The sequence below is a fragment of the Mytilus trossulus genome, chromosome 12 (genome assembly GCF_036588685.1).
Source record: "Mytilus trossulus isolate FHL-02 chromosome 12, PNRI_Mtr1.1.1.hap1, whole genome shotgun sequence".
Lineage (NCBI taxonomy): Eukaryota > Metazoa > Mollusca > Bivalvia > Mytilida > Mytilidae > Mytilus > Mytilus trossulus.
This window is the reverse complement of record NC_086384.1, coordinates 43,187,857-43,207,595: the sequence shown is the minus strand read 5'-3', so window position 1 is coordinate 43,207,595 and position 19,739 is coordinate 43,187,857. Positions and strand designations below refer to the sequence as shown.

The window sequence follows — 19,739 nt, the reverse complement described above, 5'->3', positions numbered from 1 at the left end:
ATATACGCTTCCGTAGTATGCCACCATACGTTTGTTAACATCACATGACAAATGCATCATTATACAAAAGGGACACAAATCGCTGCTCAGTTTCAAAATAAATAACTTTTCATAAAACTTGTATGTATTGATAGGGAATAAATTGAGGAATAAAAAAAGCAACAAAAAAAAATATAGGGGTCAATGTTTTTGTTTTCGAGATATTAGCCATTGAAATTTTGGCGGGAAAATGTTCTCTCTGGATTTTTCATAGCTTTTTCATTAACCAGTTAAAGTTCTCAAATACTATTTAAAAATAAATAACATTTTATAAGACTTATACAAATGACTTATAATTATTATACATGTAAAAGATTTATAAAAAGAAAAATGGGGGTTCATGGGGAAATTTTTTTAAGGCATTTAAATGGATAAAACCAGAGGATTCCGAAAATCTGGCAAAAATTCCAAAACATGACAAGCAGACATTCTTAACTAAAAAATCATATAATCATACATATACCATATACATATACACAACACGACGAAGGGCGGAAGGACTCCGCGGCAAAGTAATGACAACAGTCTACATGGTCCTATGATACATGTGAGCTAACAATGGGATAATTATGCATAAAGCGGACAAAAACAATACAAAACAGGGTCCGTGTGTACATTCAAAACTCGTATCCTTGATGGCAACAGTTGCAAATATTCTTGCTGGACCTCCGCTCCCATCAAAAATCTTGGTCACAGCAACAAAAATCATACTTCCAGATTCTGGTAAAGCGTCCAGATTTGCAACATTTTCTGCACCCGAAATATTGGCTTTTCCTAAGCTGGTATGAACTGCAAAGTTTTTAGTTTGTCCGAAGTCAGTTGACGGTGTGTCAACACCAACGACGTTCACTGAGCGTTCACTGATAATCCACTCAATGGCGTCTTCGTGCCAGGCAGGGAAGTGAAATGTACTTGGATCGGTGAAATTGTTCGTATTAAACACAAGGGATGCGTTCGGGTAATGCTTGTGCCAGCCTGAATTCATAATGACAATTGCGTTTTCCGGAATCTTACCGTACATGTTTTCCCATTGTTTTAAATCATCAATCGATACCCGATAATCGGCATTTATCGCAGCTTTATTTTTGACGTTAATAATTACTCCTGGACCAATCAGATTTTCTAGCGGAACGTTGTGTGTTCGGTTTCTATCTTTGTAAAAATGTGCTGGTGAATCTAGATGTGTTCCAGCATGTTCCGCGGTACCAAAATAGTTCATTTCTAACCTATAAAAAGTGAAATGAATCTGATTTAAAATAGTAAAAAAAGTATATACTAGAACTTCCATGCAACAATCAGAACTCTAAATTTTAAAAAGTTGGACAATCAGGAATTAACGCCAGAAAGCCAAGGTGACAACTTATATTTTAAAATTACTAATCAGGGGATAGATCCATGAACTGAGTTAGCGGCAGGCGAGACTTCAATAATTTTGCAGAGCGGAGCGAGGCTGATGTTTGTTTGGCGTTTTATGTAAAAAAAATAAAAATAAAGGGGGCACATGCCTGCTAAGCCTTCGCATGAATCCGTTCCTTGGTAACATCATGACCACACGGTTTCTATTGAGAGCCATAGGCGGATTCAGCCCCTCCCCTTTTGTGAGAAAATTTTGGTTGGGTATAAAGGGAATCATTGAAGCATGACTGGAGCGGTCCACCTAAGGCCAGTCAGTGCGCCTCCCCCCCCCCCCCCTTATAATTAAGTTCTGGATCCGTCAGATGTTAAAAGCAAACTTGCAGACGTCACAAAGCAAAATATTTGATAACACATTTACACAAGGACATGAAGTATACATTTATCTTCAAATGTCTTCATCAATCCCCCCCCCCCCCCCCAAATACCCCTTCTGAAATTTTCCACGCTCGTCAAAATAAAACAAAATATATTTTCTAAATTCGCTTACCAAAGTCCATCGGCTGTTTTCCCACGTGATAGGATTGTAAAATTATATTCTGGATTTCCGGGCCATTTAATTGACGTATTGCTGTGATTGTGTGTGAGGTCCACAACCTTAAAATCCAGTGATCCTCCACATATGCAGACGCTGAAGCTGATGAGGACGCTGGCAAACAAGACATTGGTATGGTGTCGCATCTTTGTTTCCCACATTGTTTTGGTGTCGAATCCTTGATGCCCAAGCAATTTGAAATAGTTTCAGTTATTTTAAAAACTACCTAACGTTTGTATTTTGGTTATGGATTTATACAGTTTATACGTTAAGTGGGATTAAGCGTTTTCTGAACAGAAATAAGAGTTCATTCAACCAATGCCAACATTTTAAAATTTAGGTATAATATTGTGTGAAAAAATGTTGGCATAGGTTGAATAATTTGTTACAGATTAAGTGTTATAAAAACATAAATTTATTAGGGGCTATTCAATCTACAACCAGTTTAAACCTAGCATTGATGTTTACTCAATATATTTTTTTTTTTACAAGTAATAGTGAAAATGTAGGTAATTGTTTGTATTGAGGATCTCTATTTCATAAAGGACTAAGTTTAAAATTAGTATAATGAAATAATGGGGGAAAAGGGATTTTATGAATTTTTATTTAAGAAACAATCATCCAGTCATATTGAATATCTATGAGTGCCATTTTTATGAATAATATAGAAATATATGATAAAAATATTCAATTTTATGTAAAATATACTCAATATATTTTTTTTTTTACAAGTAATAGTGAAAATGTAGGTAATTGTTTGTATTGAGGATCTCTATTTCATAAAGGACTAAGTTTAAAATTAGTATAATGAAATAATGGGGGAAAAGGGATTTTATGAATTTTTATTTAAGAAACAATCATCCAGTCATATTGAATATCTATGAGTGCCATTTTTATGAATAATATAGAAATATATGATAAAAATATTCAATTTTATGTAAAATAGATTCCTTAAATTAAAAAGGCATACACCACTATTGAAACTCATGAATTTCATAGATACTGACTCATGTAAAATATTTATTTTAAATGTTCATTATTAATTCCAACACATTCAGAGAATTAGACAAATTTCACTAATATGATTGCCTCAAAAGTCATACTTTAAGATATATGAATTAATGCTGCGTCTGCACAAGCAACAGGTGTCATGTTGTTATCCTTTAGTAAAAAAACCAAGACATAACGATCCTACATTCTGTTGGCGGTGGCGGCCTCCACAAATATTCATTCTGTGGTTAAAGTTTTTTGAAATTTTAATAATAACTTTTTTAAACTATTGTGGATTTCTACCAAACTTGGATATAAGATTGTTTATGATCATAAGATAGTAATCCAGAAGAAAATTTTGTAAAACAAAAAATCATTTTTTCCGTATTTTGCTTTTAAAAGTCTTTTACTTATAAAAGGACTTAGTTTTTCTGTCAGGAAACATTACATTCACTCTATTGTCAAAGTTTTTAAAAAATTAACAAATTTCTTACACTATCCTGGATTTGTACCAAACTTGGACAGAAGCTCACAACTCAATATGTAATGAATAAAAAAAAAAACACATAGTACTTAAATTTTCTAAACTATCTGTAAAACAAAGTTGATAAATAGTGCAATGTCCGCTTGGAAAGTTGCCGCCTGTAAATGAACCAGAAAATCATTTTTTTTAATATTTTTTTTTTAATTTTATATTGCAAAATTAATTTGATTAAAAAAAAGTTTCTGTTGAAGTATGTTATAGTTGTATATTCTATTGCTTGTTAAAAGTATGTTTCATATTTAAAACAACAAAATAATGGGGAAAAAAATATTGTACAATTGAAACATTTTTTTGTCACTTTTTTCCCAAGTATTGTTATGTGATCAATTTAAAAAAAAAATAGTCTTTCATTTTTACAATGATTTAATATTTATTTCAACTTAATTTTGCTAGTATCAAGGTTTTTTTTTTAACAATTTTTGTCTATTTAGAATTTTTTATTACTCCATTTTTTACTACAACACAATTTTGCAAATATATACTAAATATTTGTGTTTGTGAATTTTTAAAGAGTATTATTTAATGCTTAAATATGCTGAATGTATTTTACCTTTAATTAATTAATAATTGTTATAACAACACCTATTGTATTTTGTTTGTAGGCATAGGTTGAATATATTTTTATCAAATGTTGGCATAGGTTGAAGACACCGAAATAAGTTGCATATGGTGAGATGGTTTATTCCTTGAATGCCAACATCCTTTGATCTACCGACAATTTACCTGTAAAATTATGTTGGCGTTCAAGGAATAGGTGCAAGTAGTTATTACAACAAAAATGAATGCTTATCAAAACAATCATACTAATTAAACAGATAGGTAAATACAGGTAGCTAAAAAAAGTTCATCTTTTTCAAGTTTTTGAAAATCATGTGTTGCTGTTACTGCATTTGTACTTAAATAAATATGGATTTGTTATCTTAAAATGAAACAAAGTCAACATGTGCATATTGTCATGAAATCCAGTTTGCTCAAATTCTCTTTGGACTTCAAAGTTTATTTTTCAACTTTTATATAGTTGTGTGTGCTGTAATATTCTCCCATATTACTTGATGGAATTTCTTGAAATTTTAGTTTACTATGTTTTATTTTCTTCAGTTTTTTCAGATTTTTTTCTTGTTTTTAATATTTCTCCCTTTTTGTCGAGCCTGCAACTTTTGTCGCAAAATCGATACAGTCCGTCTTAGTTGGCAGCAGCCTCCACAACTATTCATTCTTTGGTAAAAGCTTTAAAAATGATAATAACTTTCTCAAACTGTAGTTGATTACTGCCAAACCAGGATAGAACATTGTTTATGATCAAAAGCTAGTATCTAGTTCCGCAGAACCTTTTAGAATTTTCTATTGTAGGGTTTCATAGAATAACATTGTGAAGGTGATTCGTTATGGTCACAAATCATCAGAATTCTTGTTACCCTATTTTATGGATTTTCTTTAAACCTTGTAACATTTCCAGCTTGGAAATTATTAACTTTACTTATAAATCAATTAATTCTGATGATTTTCAAAGTTAAACAAATTGTTCAATTAAAATCTTCGTATAGTTTTATTTACTTATAAAATATTCAAAACTAATAAGTCTTATGTAAATAAACACCTCCATTACCAAATTATCTTTTTTTAATAGAAAGCAAGGAATTGTAAAAACGTTTTAATTTTATTTATTTATTCAAAATTCTACTACATGTAATAATTTTAACCTTAAAATCTACCATTTTTCTTATCAAAAAGTAATAAAATGTTGCAATTTTATCAAGTTCACTAATTATTTTATACTTTTAAAAACATTTAGATAGTTCTAAAAACACCTATTGTTATTATATAAACATCTATTAAAATATTTTTGTTGGCATTCGAGGAATAGGTATCATATAAAATGTTGGCATTCGAGGAAGACACCGGTGAGATTTTGCGAGATTTACTGTGATGCATGTCGTTTTTTGTCCACGGAATGGAGGATCGCTACGTCTCGCTTTTCCCACAAACGCCTGAGGCTCTTGTGTCATAAATTGTGTGAAACGAAATATTCAATTCAAAAAAGACATATTTGGTATGCGTGTACCTTGCAATGTCCTCATATCCATCAGACAGTTTCCACTTGACCTCGACCTCATTTCATGGATAGGTGAACAAGGCTAAGTTTTGTTGGTCAAGTCTATATCTCAGATACTATATACAATAGGTCTAGTATCTAGTATGATTGTAAGGTGTACATGTCTAGCTGGCAGGTGCCATCTGACCTTGACCTCATTTTCAAGGTTCAATGGTCAAAGTTTAGTTTTTGAGATTGGTCAGTTTTTCTTATACTGTATGCAATAGGCTATCTATATTTGGTGTATGGAATGATTATAAGATGTACATGTCTAGCTGGCAGGTGTCATTTGACCTTGACCTCAATTTCATGGTTCAGTGGTCAAAGTTTAGTTTTTGAGATTTTTCTAACACTATATGCAATGAGTCAACTATATTCGGTGTATAGAAATATTTTATGTAGTGCATGTCAATGTGGCAGGTTTAATTTGACCTTGACCTCATGTTCATGGTTTATTGCTCAGTGTTAAGTTTTTATGTTTTGGTCTGTTTTTCTTAAACTATAAGCAATAGGTCGACTATACTTGTTGTATGGAAGAATTGTAAGTTGTACATGTCTGCCTGGCATGGTTCATCTGACACTATAAGCAGTAGGTCAACTTTATTCAGTGTATTGAATGATTGTAAGGTATCTTTGTACATATGTATTTCTTGTTTGGTTTATATAACCTTCACCTCATTTTCTTGAATCATGTTAAGTTTTTGTGATAATCGTAGTAAAGCTTTATATTAAGGACTATCAACACAATATCAATGATCAGTAAAGAAGGCGAAACATTTTAGCGTGTGAACTCTGTTATTCTTCGGGATGCATATATTATTTATTACCGTTGACAGAATTCCACGTATCTTTAGATTGATATATTAAAGGCATTAATTTACAACCCTGACTTCATCAAAACATTTTTTTTAAATTTGGGAAATCGGTTACAACCTTATTCCGAAGAGAACCTTTTGTTACATTCAAGCATGTTCGAGTACACTTCTTTACTTTTAGATGCACAAATCAAAAGGATATACCAATCTCGCTTCAGATTAAATTATTTTTGTATTTTAAAGTTGCATGTTGACATAAAATTACAGGGGCGGATCCAGCCATTTAAAAAAAAGGGGGGTCCTTACCCAGGACAAGGGGGGGGGATGTTCCAACTACATTTCCCCATTCAAATGCATTGATCGTCCAAAATAAGGGGGGTTCCAACCCCCGGAACCCCCCTCTGGATCCGCGCCTGAATTATTCATCATTTAGAAAACCATAACCTGGTACAGAAATTACTTCGTTCTTATACATTTGTTTTTCTTTGACACAACATGAAAGTAAAATTTAAGCATACTAGTAAACTTATTTTGAAAAATGTATTATTAAAATGGAAGTCAAACACACCGTTTTAGAATAACTTTAAGATTTTGTCAAACACTTTTTTGTTGTAAGTGTCATCTGATGCAATTAGTCTTCAATTCATTTGTAACAATTTCTAGTAAGCCTCCCATGATTATTATGTATTACAATTCATTTTTTGGGCCGAAAAGAAAGTCGAAAGAAATTTGAGTATTACAACATGCTTTGAATTACATATCACTCGAGTCGTTCAAAAGATATGAATAAACAACATTAAGGCAAAAGACGCAAATCAACAATACAAAACTAAGTCTGTGTGAACATCCAAAACTTGTGTCATTGACGGGAATAGTTGCAAATACTCTTGCAGGGCCTCCGCTTCCGTCGTATATCTTGGTCACGGCAACAAAAATAATACTCCCTGCTTCTGGTATAGCGTCAAGATTTGCGACATTTTCTGCACCCGGAATATTGGCTTGACCTAAGAGAATATGAACCGGGAATGTTTTAGATTGTCCAAAGTCATTTGAAGGTGTGTCTACACCAACGATGTTTACAGAACGTTCATTGATAAGCCATTCGATTGCTGTTTCATGCCAGGCGGGGAAGTGAAATGTCCTTGGATCTGTGGGACTGTCTGTATTGAACACAAGGGATGCGTTCGGGTAGCGGTCGTTCCAGCCTGAATTCATAATTACAATGGCGTTTTCCGGAATCTGGTTGTAAATGCTTTCCCATTGTTTCAAATCTTCAATCGATACCAGATAATCGGCATTTGCCGCAGCTTTATTTTTAATGTTAATTATTACTCCAGGACCGACCAATTTTTCTATCGGAATGCTGTGTGTCCGTAGTCTATCTTTGTAAAAATGTGCAGGTGAATCTAGATGTGTTCCACCATGTTCTGCTGTTCCAATGTAGTTACTTTCATACCTAGAAATAGTATTAAAAAGACTGATTCTATATATTTATAGAAACTTTGTATTTTCTAAAACAAATAATGTTTGTAAATTGTGTAACCATTTCCTCCATGGCCAAACCCCTAAAGATAACCTTCAGTCTACATAACTAACAATACAGGATGGGTTATCAACGTATAGGATCGTATAGTTGTTCCGCCTAACCGAAGTTCCACTGGCAACTTTGTTATAAACATAATTTTACATTTTCATAATATCTATTCCTGTTGAGTTACAGATTCTAGATGCTGACTCTTTAAAGCATTCTACTTCTACCGGATAAAGGCCACACTCAACTAACTGATTATTCTGTAATGACGTCAGAGCGCATACGAACCCCCCCTCCCTTTTTTTAATTTAGTTCAGCCTTGTCACCGAGGCTTTAAAAGCATCAACTGTCGGCTTACACTACCCCAGGAGGGAGACTGTTCCAATCTTTGATGGTTCGTCGAAAGAAAGAACATTTCCGTTAATCATGGACTGTTTTTGGGCCAGCTGAAGGACGCCTCCGGGTGCGGGAATTTCTCGCTACATTGAAGACCTGTTGGTGACCTTCTGCTGTTGTTTTTTTTTATTTGGTCGGGTTGTTGTCTCTTTGACACATTCCCCATTTTCATTCTCATTTTTATGGTCTAACAAGTGTTTTGAACGCACTTTCCTTCACAGACGTAGACCCAACATTGTATTTACCCTTTTTTGTATACGCTTTCTTTTGCGTACGAGTTTCCAAATCATGTGCACGAGTTTTAAACTAGTGCACATCAGACCGAATCTCTGACAACCCAAAATATTAGTATATATATGGCAATTTTTATGCTTTACTATACTGATTCTTAGATATGTATTTAGTCACGTCATTTTATTTTTCGGGATGTATACAAGTAACTCGATCTAACAAAAACAGAGTGGACGTGGCCGGGAACGTCCACTCTGTTTTTGTTAGATGTATTTGTATGTGTATTCATCTGATGAGATAAGACTTTTTTGATCTGAGTTTATAGTTCGTTCGTATGTTGTACTAGCTGTTACTGTATCCGCCTGAGATACAATGTATTATGTGCACAACCTCCCACCTTTCTCCCGAAAATTTTCGTGCATTCATGTTACATTCAATACTAGCGCCAGAAGTTTAAGTTAAAATGTATTTTTATTTCACTTACCAATATTCGCCGTTCGTATTCCCACGAGCTAGGATTGTAAAGTTATATTCTGGATTTCCGGGCCAGTATATTGTCGTATTGCTGTGATCGTGAGTAAGGTCTACTACCTTGAAATCCAATGACAATCTTCCACAAATGTTAAGGAGAAAAAACAAAACATGTGTTTGTGGTCGCATATTTTACGTCCAGCTATAGTCGAAAAACAATTATCAATGAATAGTTCTACCTTATGATCATATAAGATCGTAAAATGCCCTAAGCAAGTACGACATACACAAATGTACATGTACAATAGTATAAGTGCTTTTTCATAGTCAAGAGAACTTTAATTAAGAATTACATAATATGTGTCGGTTAGTGTATAGAAAGGTATGTACTATGAAAATAAGAGCGCGGGGCTTTGCACCAAGCTCTTATTTTCTTAGTATACTGTAAACCAACTTATTTTCGCGGCTACTTATTTTCGCGTTTTCGGAAGTCAATTCAATTTCGCGGCTACTTATTTTCGCGATTAACACTCTCCCTAGAGTGTATTTTAAAATGTCAATAAAAGTCCCTACGTCTATTGTCACTAATTAAAACTTGACCGAACTGAATTCACGCACCTGTACAACTCCTAAATTTTTTATTCTTATAATTTAATTGTCAGTTTAAGGATGTCTTTACGGCAATATTTAATCAAACAAAAAACTACAAGTGGAGAATTAGACAATTCTTTTGATTCATTACTGCCCGATCCTAATGTAGAAAAAGACGCTGAAACAGCGAAAACTGTCACCGTTGCAAATTCGTCAGTTAAAGACGTTTTGCAGTCTCCTAACCGAAAAAGAAAAAGTGGCGAATATTCAAATTGTTCATCCGAGCAGAGAGCTAAAATAGCAAGATATGCTTGCGAACATGGGAATACCAGAGCTGCAAAACATTTTTCTAAATTGTTGTATAAAACAATAAATGAAAGTACTGTTAGATCTATGAAAAAACAATATATCGATGAAATGAACAAAACCCCAGAGAAAAAAATTGTGGAATTGAGCAGAAGTCCGAAAGGTCGCCCAAAATTACTTGGAAAATACGACGAAGAAGTAGTGGATTACGTCAAAAAACTTCGTGCACTGGGTGCAATAGTAAACAAACAAATTTTGATAGCCTGTGCTAAGAGAATCTTGGAGCATAAGTGCAGAAGTATGCTACAGGAGAACGGTGGACATATTTCTCTTCATAGATCTTTGGCCGAGTCTTTTCTTAGGAGAATCGGTTTCGTTAAACGGAAAGGTCAAAAGCAGCACGCAAAGTGCCTGCTAATTTTGATGAACTTAGGGTAGAATATCTCGGCAGTGTTTCAAAAATTATAACTGAAAATAACATTCCCGAAGAATAAGTGATGAACTTTGACCAAACAAATATCAGTATAATTCCATGTGGGAATTGGACAATGGAGGAAGAAGGTAAGGTTTTTATTTTATTTTGTTATGCCTTATTTTATTTTATTTTTATAGTAACGATCAATTCAGGCCAAACAAAAAAAATATTTTGTTGAAAATTTTTGTTTCTCGCGATATCAATAATATTGATGATAATTCACTATATAAAACAATAAACGTCAAAAAAATAAACATAAAATCCATCTCCATTTAAATGAAATTAAAATTGACCCTCCTTTGTATTTACAGGGTTAAAGCAAGTTGAAATTACTGGTCTCGAGGATAAACGCCAGATTACGGCTCTTTTAACATGCACCATGGCAGGGAATTTACTCCCCCCTCAACTACTGTATCAAGGGAAAACTGATCAATGTCACCCTCCTGTGAAATTTCCTAAAGGTTGGGATATTCATCATTCCGAAAACCACTGGTCAAACGAACAAACTATGTTGAGATTTATTGACACTAATTCACGAACAACGTGACCGTTTAAATCTCCCACTTAAACAACCAGCTCTAGCAATATTTGATGTTTATGCTGCTCATCGTGTTGAATCGTTCATTAACAAGTTACAGAAAGCAGGCATACTAATTAAATATGTTCCAGGAGGGTGTAATGGAGAGCTTCAACCCCTTGATTTATCTGGTAATTATCAGATTAAGGAGGTAGTGAAATCGTGTTTCACTGCATGGTATGCACAACAAGTTGGTACGCAATTGAAAGCTGGTAAAACTGTCAAAAACGTTGAAATCAATTTGAATTTGTCAAACATAAAGCCAATACACGCTAATTGGATTATTCAAGCCATTCAAAAGGTGAAAGATCAAAAAGGTGTAATCCGTAACGGTTGGGTGAGAAGTGGAATGTTGACAGTCGATAAATAATTGATTATGTATACACCTGCGGCATGACTTACCTGAATAATTATGTCGTCTAATCTGTTTGTTTACATAATGATGTTTGTGTTTTTATTTCAATTTCCTTTCAGTAATAAAGTTTGTCAATTTCTCATCTTAAATTTTGTTACATGCCCCATTAGAATTTATGGACTTATTCGCGGCGATTTATTTTCGCGTTTTTTTAATGCTCGCGAAATTAGCGAAAATAAATCGCTCGCGAAAATAAGTTGGTTTACAGTATACCTTTCTATACACTATCCAATTCAGCACTTATTTACAACTTGATTAATCCTGTAATTAGTCTATTAATACTGTTTGGCTGACTAGCTGTAACTCATTTTATGTAAGTATGTTTATTGGTATATGTGTATAAAGCTGTGCTTTAATTTTTAAATTGTTATTTGGATGGAGAGTTGTCTCATTGGCACTCACACCACATCTTCCTATATCTATGATTAATTTCAAAACATATAGATAGTTTGCAGTGGCAGATCCCAAAAGAGGATGGTGGAAAACGCTTATTTAGGGGGGAGGGGGGGGGGGTGATCAATGCTTTGAATGAGAGCATACAGTTGAACCCCTCCTTATTCTATGTTGGGTTGGAACCACTTTAAAAATGGAGGGATATGTCCCTGGTATGTACCCATAGGTAGTCTAGTGAATAGCTTACATGCATGAAATATCTGTCACTGGACATCAGGCAACCAATAATCAATCCACTCATGACGAAATATGTCAAATTGCTTTTATTTCCCTTTTCAAGGTTTCATGGTTCACTCTATTTTTGTGTACTAAGTAATTATACATGGAAGATAAAATAAATTATTACAAGGTTTATCAATTTTTTTTAGTTGCAATCTCTGTCCTGCCTTAACCTTTTTATTTTTCACTCTATTCGGTCCTGCCTTCTTACTTTTTTTAGTTAATCCTGAATTTATTTTGCATAAATTGATCTAAATTGTCATCATCTCTTTTTTGTCAAGTTGGTCATTCTGCCTTTTTTATTTTTAAGTCCAAACACTTGTCCTCCCTTTTCAACTTGACTCGTTGAATTTCATCCTAGCCTCCCCGTATCCTGAAATCAAACGGTAGCTCCCTGAGCTGTGACGCCTATAAACAGGGGCGAATCCAGCCATTTTAAAAGGGGGGAGGGGTGTTCCAAGTACATGTCCCCATTCAAATGCATTGATCGTCCAAAAAAAGGGGGGTTCCAACAACCGGACCCCTCCCCCCCCCCCCTTTGGATCCGCGCCTCATACACCACTGTTATTTGATTTTATTTTGCTGGCCTTTGGATTGTGCCGCGATATCTTAAAACTTTCCTTTGTTATTTTTTACAAAGATGAAATTCAAAAATACATATAATAAATACTTATAGATTTCGGGATTGTTTACCACTACGAAAAAGATAAGCTGCTTAAAGTTAGAAAGGTGAAGCAGTATATAAAGACAAATTTTAAATGGACGTATAAACAGTTGTACAAAAGACATTTGTACTACGAATGTAAACTATCAACAACATAAGAGCAGTAACAGGGACGTTTCATTTATAGCCGATTTCATTGGGTGTGTAGCCAAATGTAATATATTTGGTTAACTTGCCTTTTAGCTGAACCATGAAGTCATTCACGACAAGGTTAGGTTAGTAGGTAAACTATCATAGATAACCAATGTCACCAATTTATCTGTTATATATATAAGTTTCAACTAACAAGCAAGCTAGCCAAATAAATTACCTTTGCCTACACACGCAATGGAGTTGGCTGTAAAATATTACAACAATTGCATTCTACCTTTCAAATGTCTTAAAAATTAACGTCAAAATCAGTACTATGTTTAATAAATAACCTGACAATACAAACTGTATAATAATATTTTTTCTCAGCACAGTCGAGAGTTATGAAAACTGTAATGGTGCAAGTGGCCGTTATCAATGAAATTAACTCAATTCTTTTCACAATTTCGTCTTACCAGATCAAGCGAGGAAATCAATCCCGTTGAGATGATCAACGATAATCTATAAATCATGTCTTTCTCCCTCAATATATATGTATGTGAGTCAAAGTTGATGCAAATGCCGATACGAAACTTTCAAAATAGGAAGTATCCAGCTTCAAATACTCAAAATATACAGTAAGACCCAGAACTTTGCATAAGGGGGCGCGCTGACTGACATAAATGGGGGGGGGGGGGGGGGCTCCAGTCATACATCAGTGGAACTTCCCCATGTAACCAACCTTTTTTTTCCACGAAAGAGGGAAGGCCTGGGCCCCAGTCCCCCATCCGCTTATAACCAGCCCCTGATTTATATCCCCACACTTCATTTGTTATAAAGAGTCACTCGACCTTAAGGTGGATCATCAGTATATATTTTCTCAGAAAGAATTTTCCTCGGGGAATTTTCTTATACTTTGCCAAAATGAAGATTTTACTATGTTTTTTTTCTCTCAAAAATATAAGAAACAGTATGGGTCACCGTGCTAATTATCAAGCTACAAGTCTTTCAAAAGTATGCTTAAGTAATGATTCAGCAATCCTCATGATCAGTAGAATCCGTTACTCTTGTTAGATGAGGGTACGGAATCGGCCGAGTCAAGTTGAGACGAATGCATAAGTAAGTAATTTAACCGGCTCAGCATATTGCACTGTCGTGTGCGTATCTCATAGGATATTAAAGTGTTTTTTTTTATAAGTGTTTATCAGGTATAATAGGCTTTGACTATGATGACTATGGGCGTTTTTATTTTAGAAGAAATGTTATTTTAATCAGATTGACCAAATATCACAATGTTGACATTTAAAATCATCAAGCATCTTATTCATACAACAATATATTTGTTTATACCAGAGACATATAATACATATTATATGTCTGTTTATACATTGACTCATTTTATTTTTATGAAACAAATTAAAAGTTGGACCTATACATTTTGAACGAAAACTTCAACTGTACGTGACAAATCGAATTAGTTTCAAGTACTGGACCGTGTCAATATTTCTGAAAATAGTTCAATTAAAGCTCCACCGAGCGTTAAAAAGAAACAACCAGTCATTCTTGTAATGTTGTTTTCGCTGTCCAAAACGATTTTATGCTAAAACAGACCAGGATTGGAACATATACATAGGTATACTGTTCCCAGAACCAGAGACTATATACAGATGTGTTTAATATAAAAATTGTCTATTTCATTTGATTCAATTAAATTATGTGAAAGATTTAAACTAATTTAGTTATTAAAAACGATCCGATTCAAGCTTAAATAGGACAAATCTACCAAATATGCCGAAAAATGTCACTTTTCAGATGGTTCCATCAAAAATAATGAAACAAAAACAAGATATTCCTTGGCTAACACCAGAAATAAAGAGACTAATCAAAAAAAGAGACAGAATACATAAGAAAATAAAGGCAACAAAATCAGAAAAAAAAATCGGATACAATCAAAAAGCACCGATCCTTAAAACACCAAGTACATCAAAAGCTTAGAACATCATATTGGAACTACATAGAAAACATTATAATTGAAGACAGTAAACTAAAAGATAGTAAACCAAGCAAAAAATTTTGGTCATTCATAAAAAAACAAAAAAGTGAAAATATAGGTGTATCACCACTAAAGGTAAATGGTATAACAAAAACAAACCCCCAAGATCAGGCTGAAGCACTAAACCATCAATTCCACTCAGCATTTACCACACCTAAACCTTTGAAATTATCTCACATTTGTGAACTAAAATCATTAAAATCAGCAACACACAAATTAGAAATGAAGCAAATAAACATCACCCCAGAAGGAACATCTAAATTACTAAAAAACCTAAACCCATCAAAAGCAATTGGTCCAGACAAAATATCACCTCATTTTCTGAAAGAAGTTCATCATGAAATCTCACCTATAATATCTGACTTATTTAACTCATCAGTAAATACAGGAACAGTACCAAACGACTGGAGAGAGGCCTTGGTTACACCAGTTTTCAAAAAGGGAGCAAAATCTAAACCTGAAAACTACAGGCCCATCTCTCTAACCTGTATCCTTAGTAAATCACTAGAACATATAATTGTATCATCCATAATGAAACATCTAGACATTCACGATTTACTATATCCACTGCAGCATGGCTTTAATAAATACTTATTGATTTCGGGATTGTGTACCACTACGAAAAAGATAAGCTGCTTAAAGTTAGAAAGGTGAAGCAGTATGTAAAGACAAATTTTAAATGGACGTATAAACAGTTGTACAAAAGACATTTGTACTACGAATGTAAACATATCAACAATATAAGAGCAGTAACAGGGACGTTTCATTTATAGCCGATTTCATTGGGTGTGTAGCCAAATGTAATATATTTGGTTAACTTGCCTTTTAGCTGAACCATGAAGTCATTCACGACACGGTTAGGTTAGGTAAACTATCATAGATAACCATTGTCACCAATTTATCTTTCTAACTGTTCGACTAGGCAATTTCGAAAGAAGGGTAGTATACCTGACCCAATAATGACTTAAAGTTTCAGCTAAGAAGCAAGCTAGCCAAATAAATTACCTTTGCCTACACACGCAATGGAGTTGGCTGTAAAATATTACAACAATTGCAGTCTACCTTTCAAATGTCTTGAAAATCAACGTCAAAATCAGACAGTACTATCTTTAACAAATTACCTGACAATACAAACTGTAGGATAATTTCTTTTCTCTGCACAGTCGATTGTTATGAAAACTGTAATGGTGCATGTGGCCGTTATCAATGAAATTAACTCAATTCTTTTCATAATTTCGTCTTACCAGCTCAAGCGAGGAAATCAATCCCGTTGAGATGATCAACGATAATCTATAAATCATGTCTTTCTCCCTCAATGTATATGTGAGTCAACGTTGATGCAAATGCCGATACGAAATAACAATATAGAAAGCATCCAGCTTCAAATACTCAAAATATACAGTTAGACCCAGAACTTTGCATAAGGGGACGCGCTGACTGACATAAAATGGGGGGGGGGGGGGGGCTCCAGTCATACATCAGTGGAACTTCCCCATGTAATCAACCTTTTTTCCACGAAAGGGGGAGGGCCCGGGCCCCCAGTCCCCCGATCCGCCTATGACCAACCCCTGATTTATATCCCCACACTTTATTTGATATAAACTGTCACTCAGTATATATTTTCTCAGAAAGAATTTTCTTATACTTTGCCAAAATGAAGATTTTACTAGGTTTTTTTCAAAAATATAAGAAACAGTATGGGTCACCGTGCTAATTATCAAGCTACAAGTCTTTCAAAAGTATGCTTAAGTAATGATTCGGTAATCCTCATGATCAGTAGAATCCGTTACTCTCGTTAGATGAGGGTACGGAATCGGCCGAGTCAAGTTGAGACGAATACATAAGTAATTTAACCGGCTCAGCATATTGCACTGTCGTGTGCGTATCTCATAGCATATTAAAGTGTTATTTTTATTAGTGTCCATCAGGTATAATAGATCATAATAGGCTTTGGCTATGATGAATAAGGGCGTTTTTATTTTAGAAGAAATGTTATTTCAATCAGCCTGGCCAAATATCACAATGTTGACATTTAAAATATCAAGGATCTTATTCATATAACAATATACTTGTTTATACCAGAGACATATAATACATAGTTTATGTCTCTGTTAAAATATTATGTGTCTCTGTTTATACAGTGACTCATTTTATTTGTATGAAACAAATTAAAAGTTGGACCCAATTTTAACGGGAATGAAAACGGCGATCTTCAACTGTGCGGTGGCAAATCAAATTAGTTTCAAGTAATGGCCCGTATAAATATTTCTGAAAATAGTTAAATAAAAGCTCCACCGAGCGTTAAAAAGAAACAGCCAGTCATTCTTGTAATGTTGTTTTCACGGTCCAGAACGATTTTATGCTAAAACAGACCAGGATTGGAACATATACATAGGTATACTATTCCCAAAACCAGAGACTATATACACCATGTGTACTGTATGTTCCAGACCGTATGCGTATTTGGACCGTATGCGTACTTTTTCAAAATACTCATACGGTCGGTCGGACCGTGGGCGTACGGTCTTGACTAATATTAAAACGTTGGTCAAGTTTATTAGATACAAATGCATACAGCAGATCAACATTACTTAACTATCAAATTAATATAAAAATGTTCAATTGTAATTGAAACAAAAACTTTATTAATTTACGCTAATTAAATATGTTAATCTCTTGTAATAAGCATGTCGATCAGTACTACACTAATTGTATTATGAACACTGAAATTGAAGATATCGGAAGTAAATATAATGAGGCCCCTCATGGGGGGGGGGGGGGGGGGTGGTGGTCCTAGTAATCACATAATCACCATTTTTTTGCCAATATAATCACATAATCATTAAATATTTGCTTATCTTTAGTAATCATATAATCATAAACTAAAATACAGTCATAGGAAATCAAATAATCATGAAATATCTGGCTTAATAATCAAATAATCATTAAAAAAACGGCCAAGTAATCACATAATCAAAAACCCCATGAGGGCCCTCTATAATGTTGGAGTTCAATTGTTTTAGAATATTTAGAAACTTTACCAAACAAAATGCAAATGCAAAAGAACATGCATGAACTGCATACATGAAAATGCTAAAAATGTTACGTTACTTGAATTGTGTCACCTTGGGCGAGAGTACCAAAATAGGATTCAGATATACAATTAAACAAATATCTCAATTTCAATTGTTCGCTTGTTCATTTTATCTATCTTATTGTAATAAATTATCAATAAAAATTTGTAAAACTAAAAATAAGATTGCTTCAATTTAACCCATATGATCAAATAACATGTATGGTCGGCTTACACTACCCCAGGAGGGAGACTGTTCCAATCTTTGATGGTTCGTCGAAAGAAAGAACATTTCCGTTAATCATGGACTGTTTTTGGGCCAGCTGAAGGACGCCTCCGGGTGCGGGAATTTCTCGCTACATTGAAGACCTGTTGGTGACCTTCTGCTGTTGTTTTTTTTTATTTGGTCGGGTTGTTGTCTCTTTGACACATTCCCCATTTTCATTCTCATTTTTATGGTCTAACAAGTGTTTTGAACGCACTTTCCTTCACAGACGTAGACCCAACATTGTATTTACCCTTTTTTGTATACGCTTTCTTTTGCGTACGAGCTAAACGTGCGAACGAGTTTCCAAATCATGTGCACGAGTTTTAAACTAGTGCACATCAGACCGAATCTCTGACAACCCAAAATATTAGTATATATATGGCAATTATTATGCTTTACTATACTGATTCTTAGATATGTATTTAGTCACGTCATTTTATTTTTCGGGATGTATACAAGTAACTCGATCTAACAAAAACAGAGTGGACGTGGCCGGGAACGTCCACTCTGTTTTTGTTAGATGTATTTGTATGTGTATTCATCTGATGAGATAAGACTTTTTCATCTGAGTTTATAGTTCGTTCGTATGTTGTACTAGCTGTTACTGTATCCGCCTGAGATACAATGTATTATGTGCACAACCTCCCACCTTTCTCCCGAAAATTTTCGTGCATTCATGTTACATTCAATACTAGCGCCAGAAGTTTAAGTTAAAATGTATTTTTATTTCACTTACCAATATTCGCCGTTCGTATTCCCACGAGCTAGGATTGTAAAGTTATATTCTGGATTTCCGGGCCAGTATATTGTCGTATTGCTGTGATCGTGAGTAAGGTCTACTACCTTGAAATCCAATGACAATCTTCCACAAATGTTAAGGAGAAAAAACAAAACATGTGTTTGTGGTCGCATATTTTACGTCCAGCTATAGTCGAAAAACAATTATCAATGAATAGTTCTACCTTATGATCATATAAGATCGTAAAATGCCCTAAGCAAGTACGACATACACAAATGTACATGTACAATAGTATAAGTGCTTTTTCATAGTCAAGAGAACTTTAATTAAGAATTACATAATATGTGTCGGTTAGTGTATAGAAAGGTATGTACTATGAAAATAAGAGCGCGGGGCTTTGCACCAAGCTCTTATTTTCTTAGTATACTGTAAACCAACTTATTTTCGCGGCTACTTATTTTCGCGTTTTCGGAAGTCAATTCAATTTCGCGGCTACTTATTTTCGCGATTAACACTCTCCCTAGAGTGTATTTTAAAATGTCAATAAAAATCCCTACGTCTATTGTCACTAATTAAAACTTGACCGAACTGAATTCACGCACCTGTACAACTCCTAAATTTTTTATTCTTATAATTTAATTGTCAGTTTAAGGATGTCTTTACGGCAATATTTAATCAAACAAAAAACTACAAGTGGAGAATTAGACAATTCTTTTGATT

The 19,739-nt window shown here is 34.1% G+C and overlaps 2 protein-coding genes across 2 annotated transcripts; both read right to left on the bottom strand.

The window, feature by feature from the left end:
* Positions 1-466: 466 nt before the first annotated feature.
* LOC134692147 (isatin hydrolase-like) lies at positions 467-2,240 on the bottom strand. Its single transcript, XM_063552589.1, has 2 exons — positions 1,943-2,240; positions 467-1,265 (listed from the first exon to the last, which is right to left on the bottom strand). The coding sequence occupies exons 1-2, from the start codon at positions 2,146-2,148 to the stop codon at positions 566-568; spliced, it is 906 nt and encodes a 301-aa protein (XP_063408659.1). The 5' UTR covers positions 2,149-2,240; the 3' UTR covers positions 467-565.
* Positions 2,241-5,170: 2,930 nt separating this feature from the next.
* LOC134692144 (isatin hydrolase-like) lies at positions 5,171-9,389 on the bottom strand. The gene is made up of 2 exons (XM_063552584.1): positions 9,071-9,389; positions 5,171-7,884 (listed from the first exon to the last, which is right to left on the bottom strand). Exons 1-2 carry the CDS (start codon positions 9,244-9,246, stop codon positions 7,182-7,184), a joined length of 879 nt encoding a protein of 292 aa, XP_063408654.1. The 5' UTR covers positions 9,247-9,389; the 3' UTR covers positions 5,171-7,181.
* Positions 9,390-19,739: the final 10,350 nt, after the last annotated feature.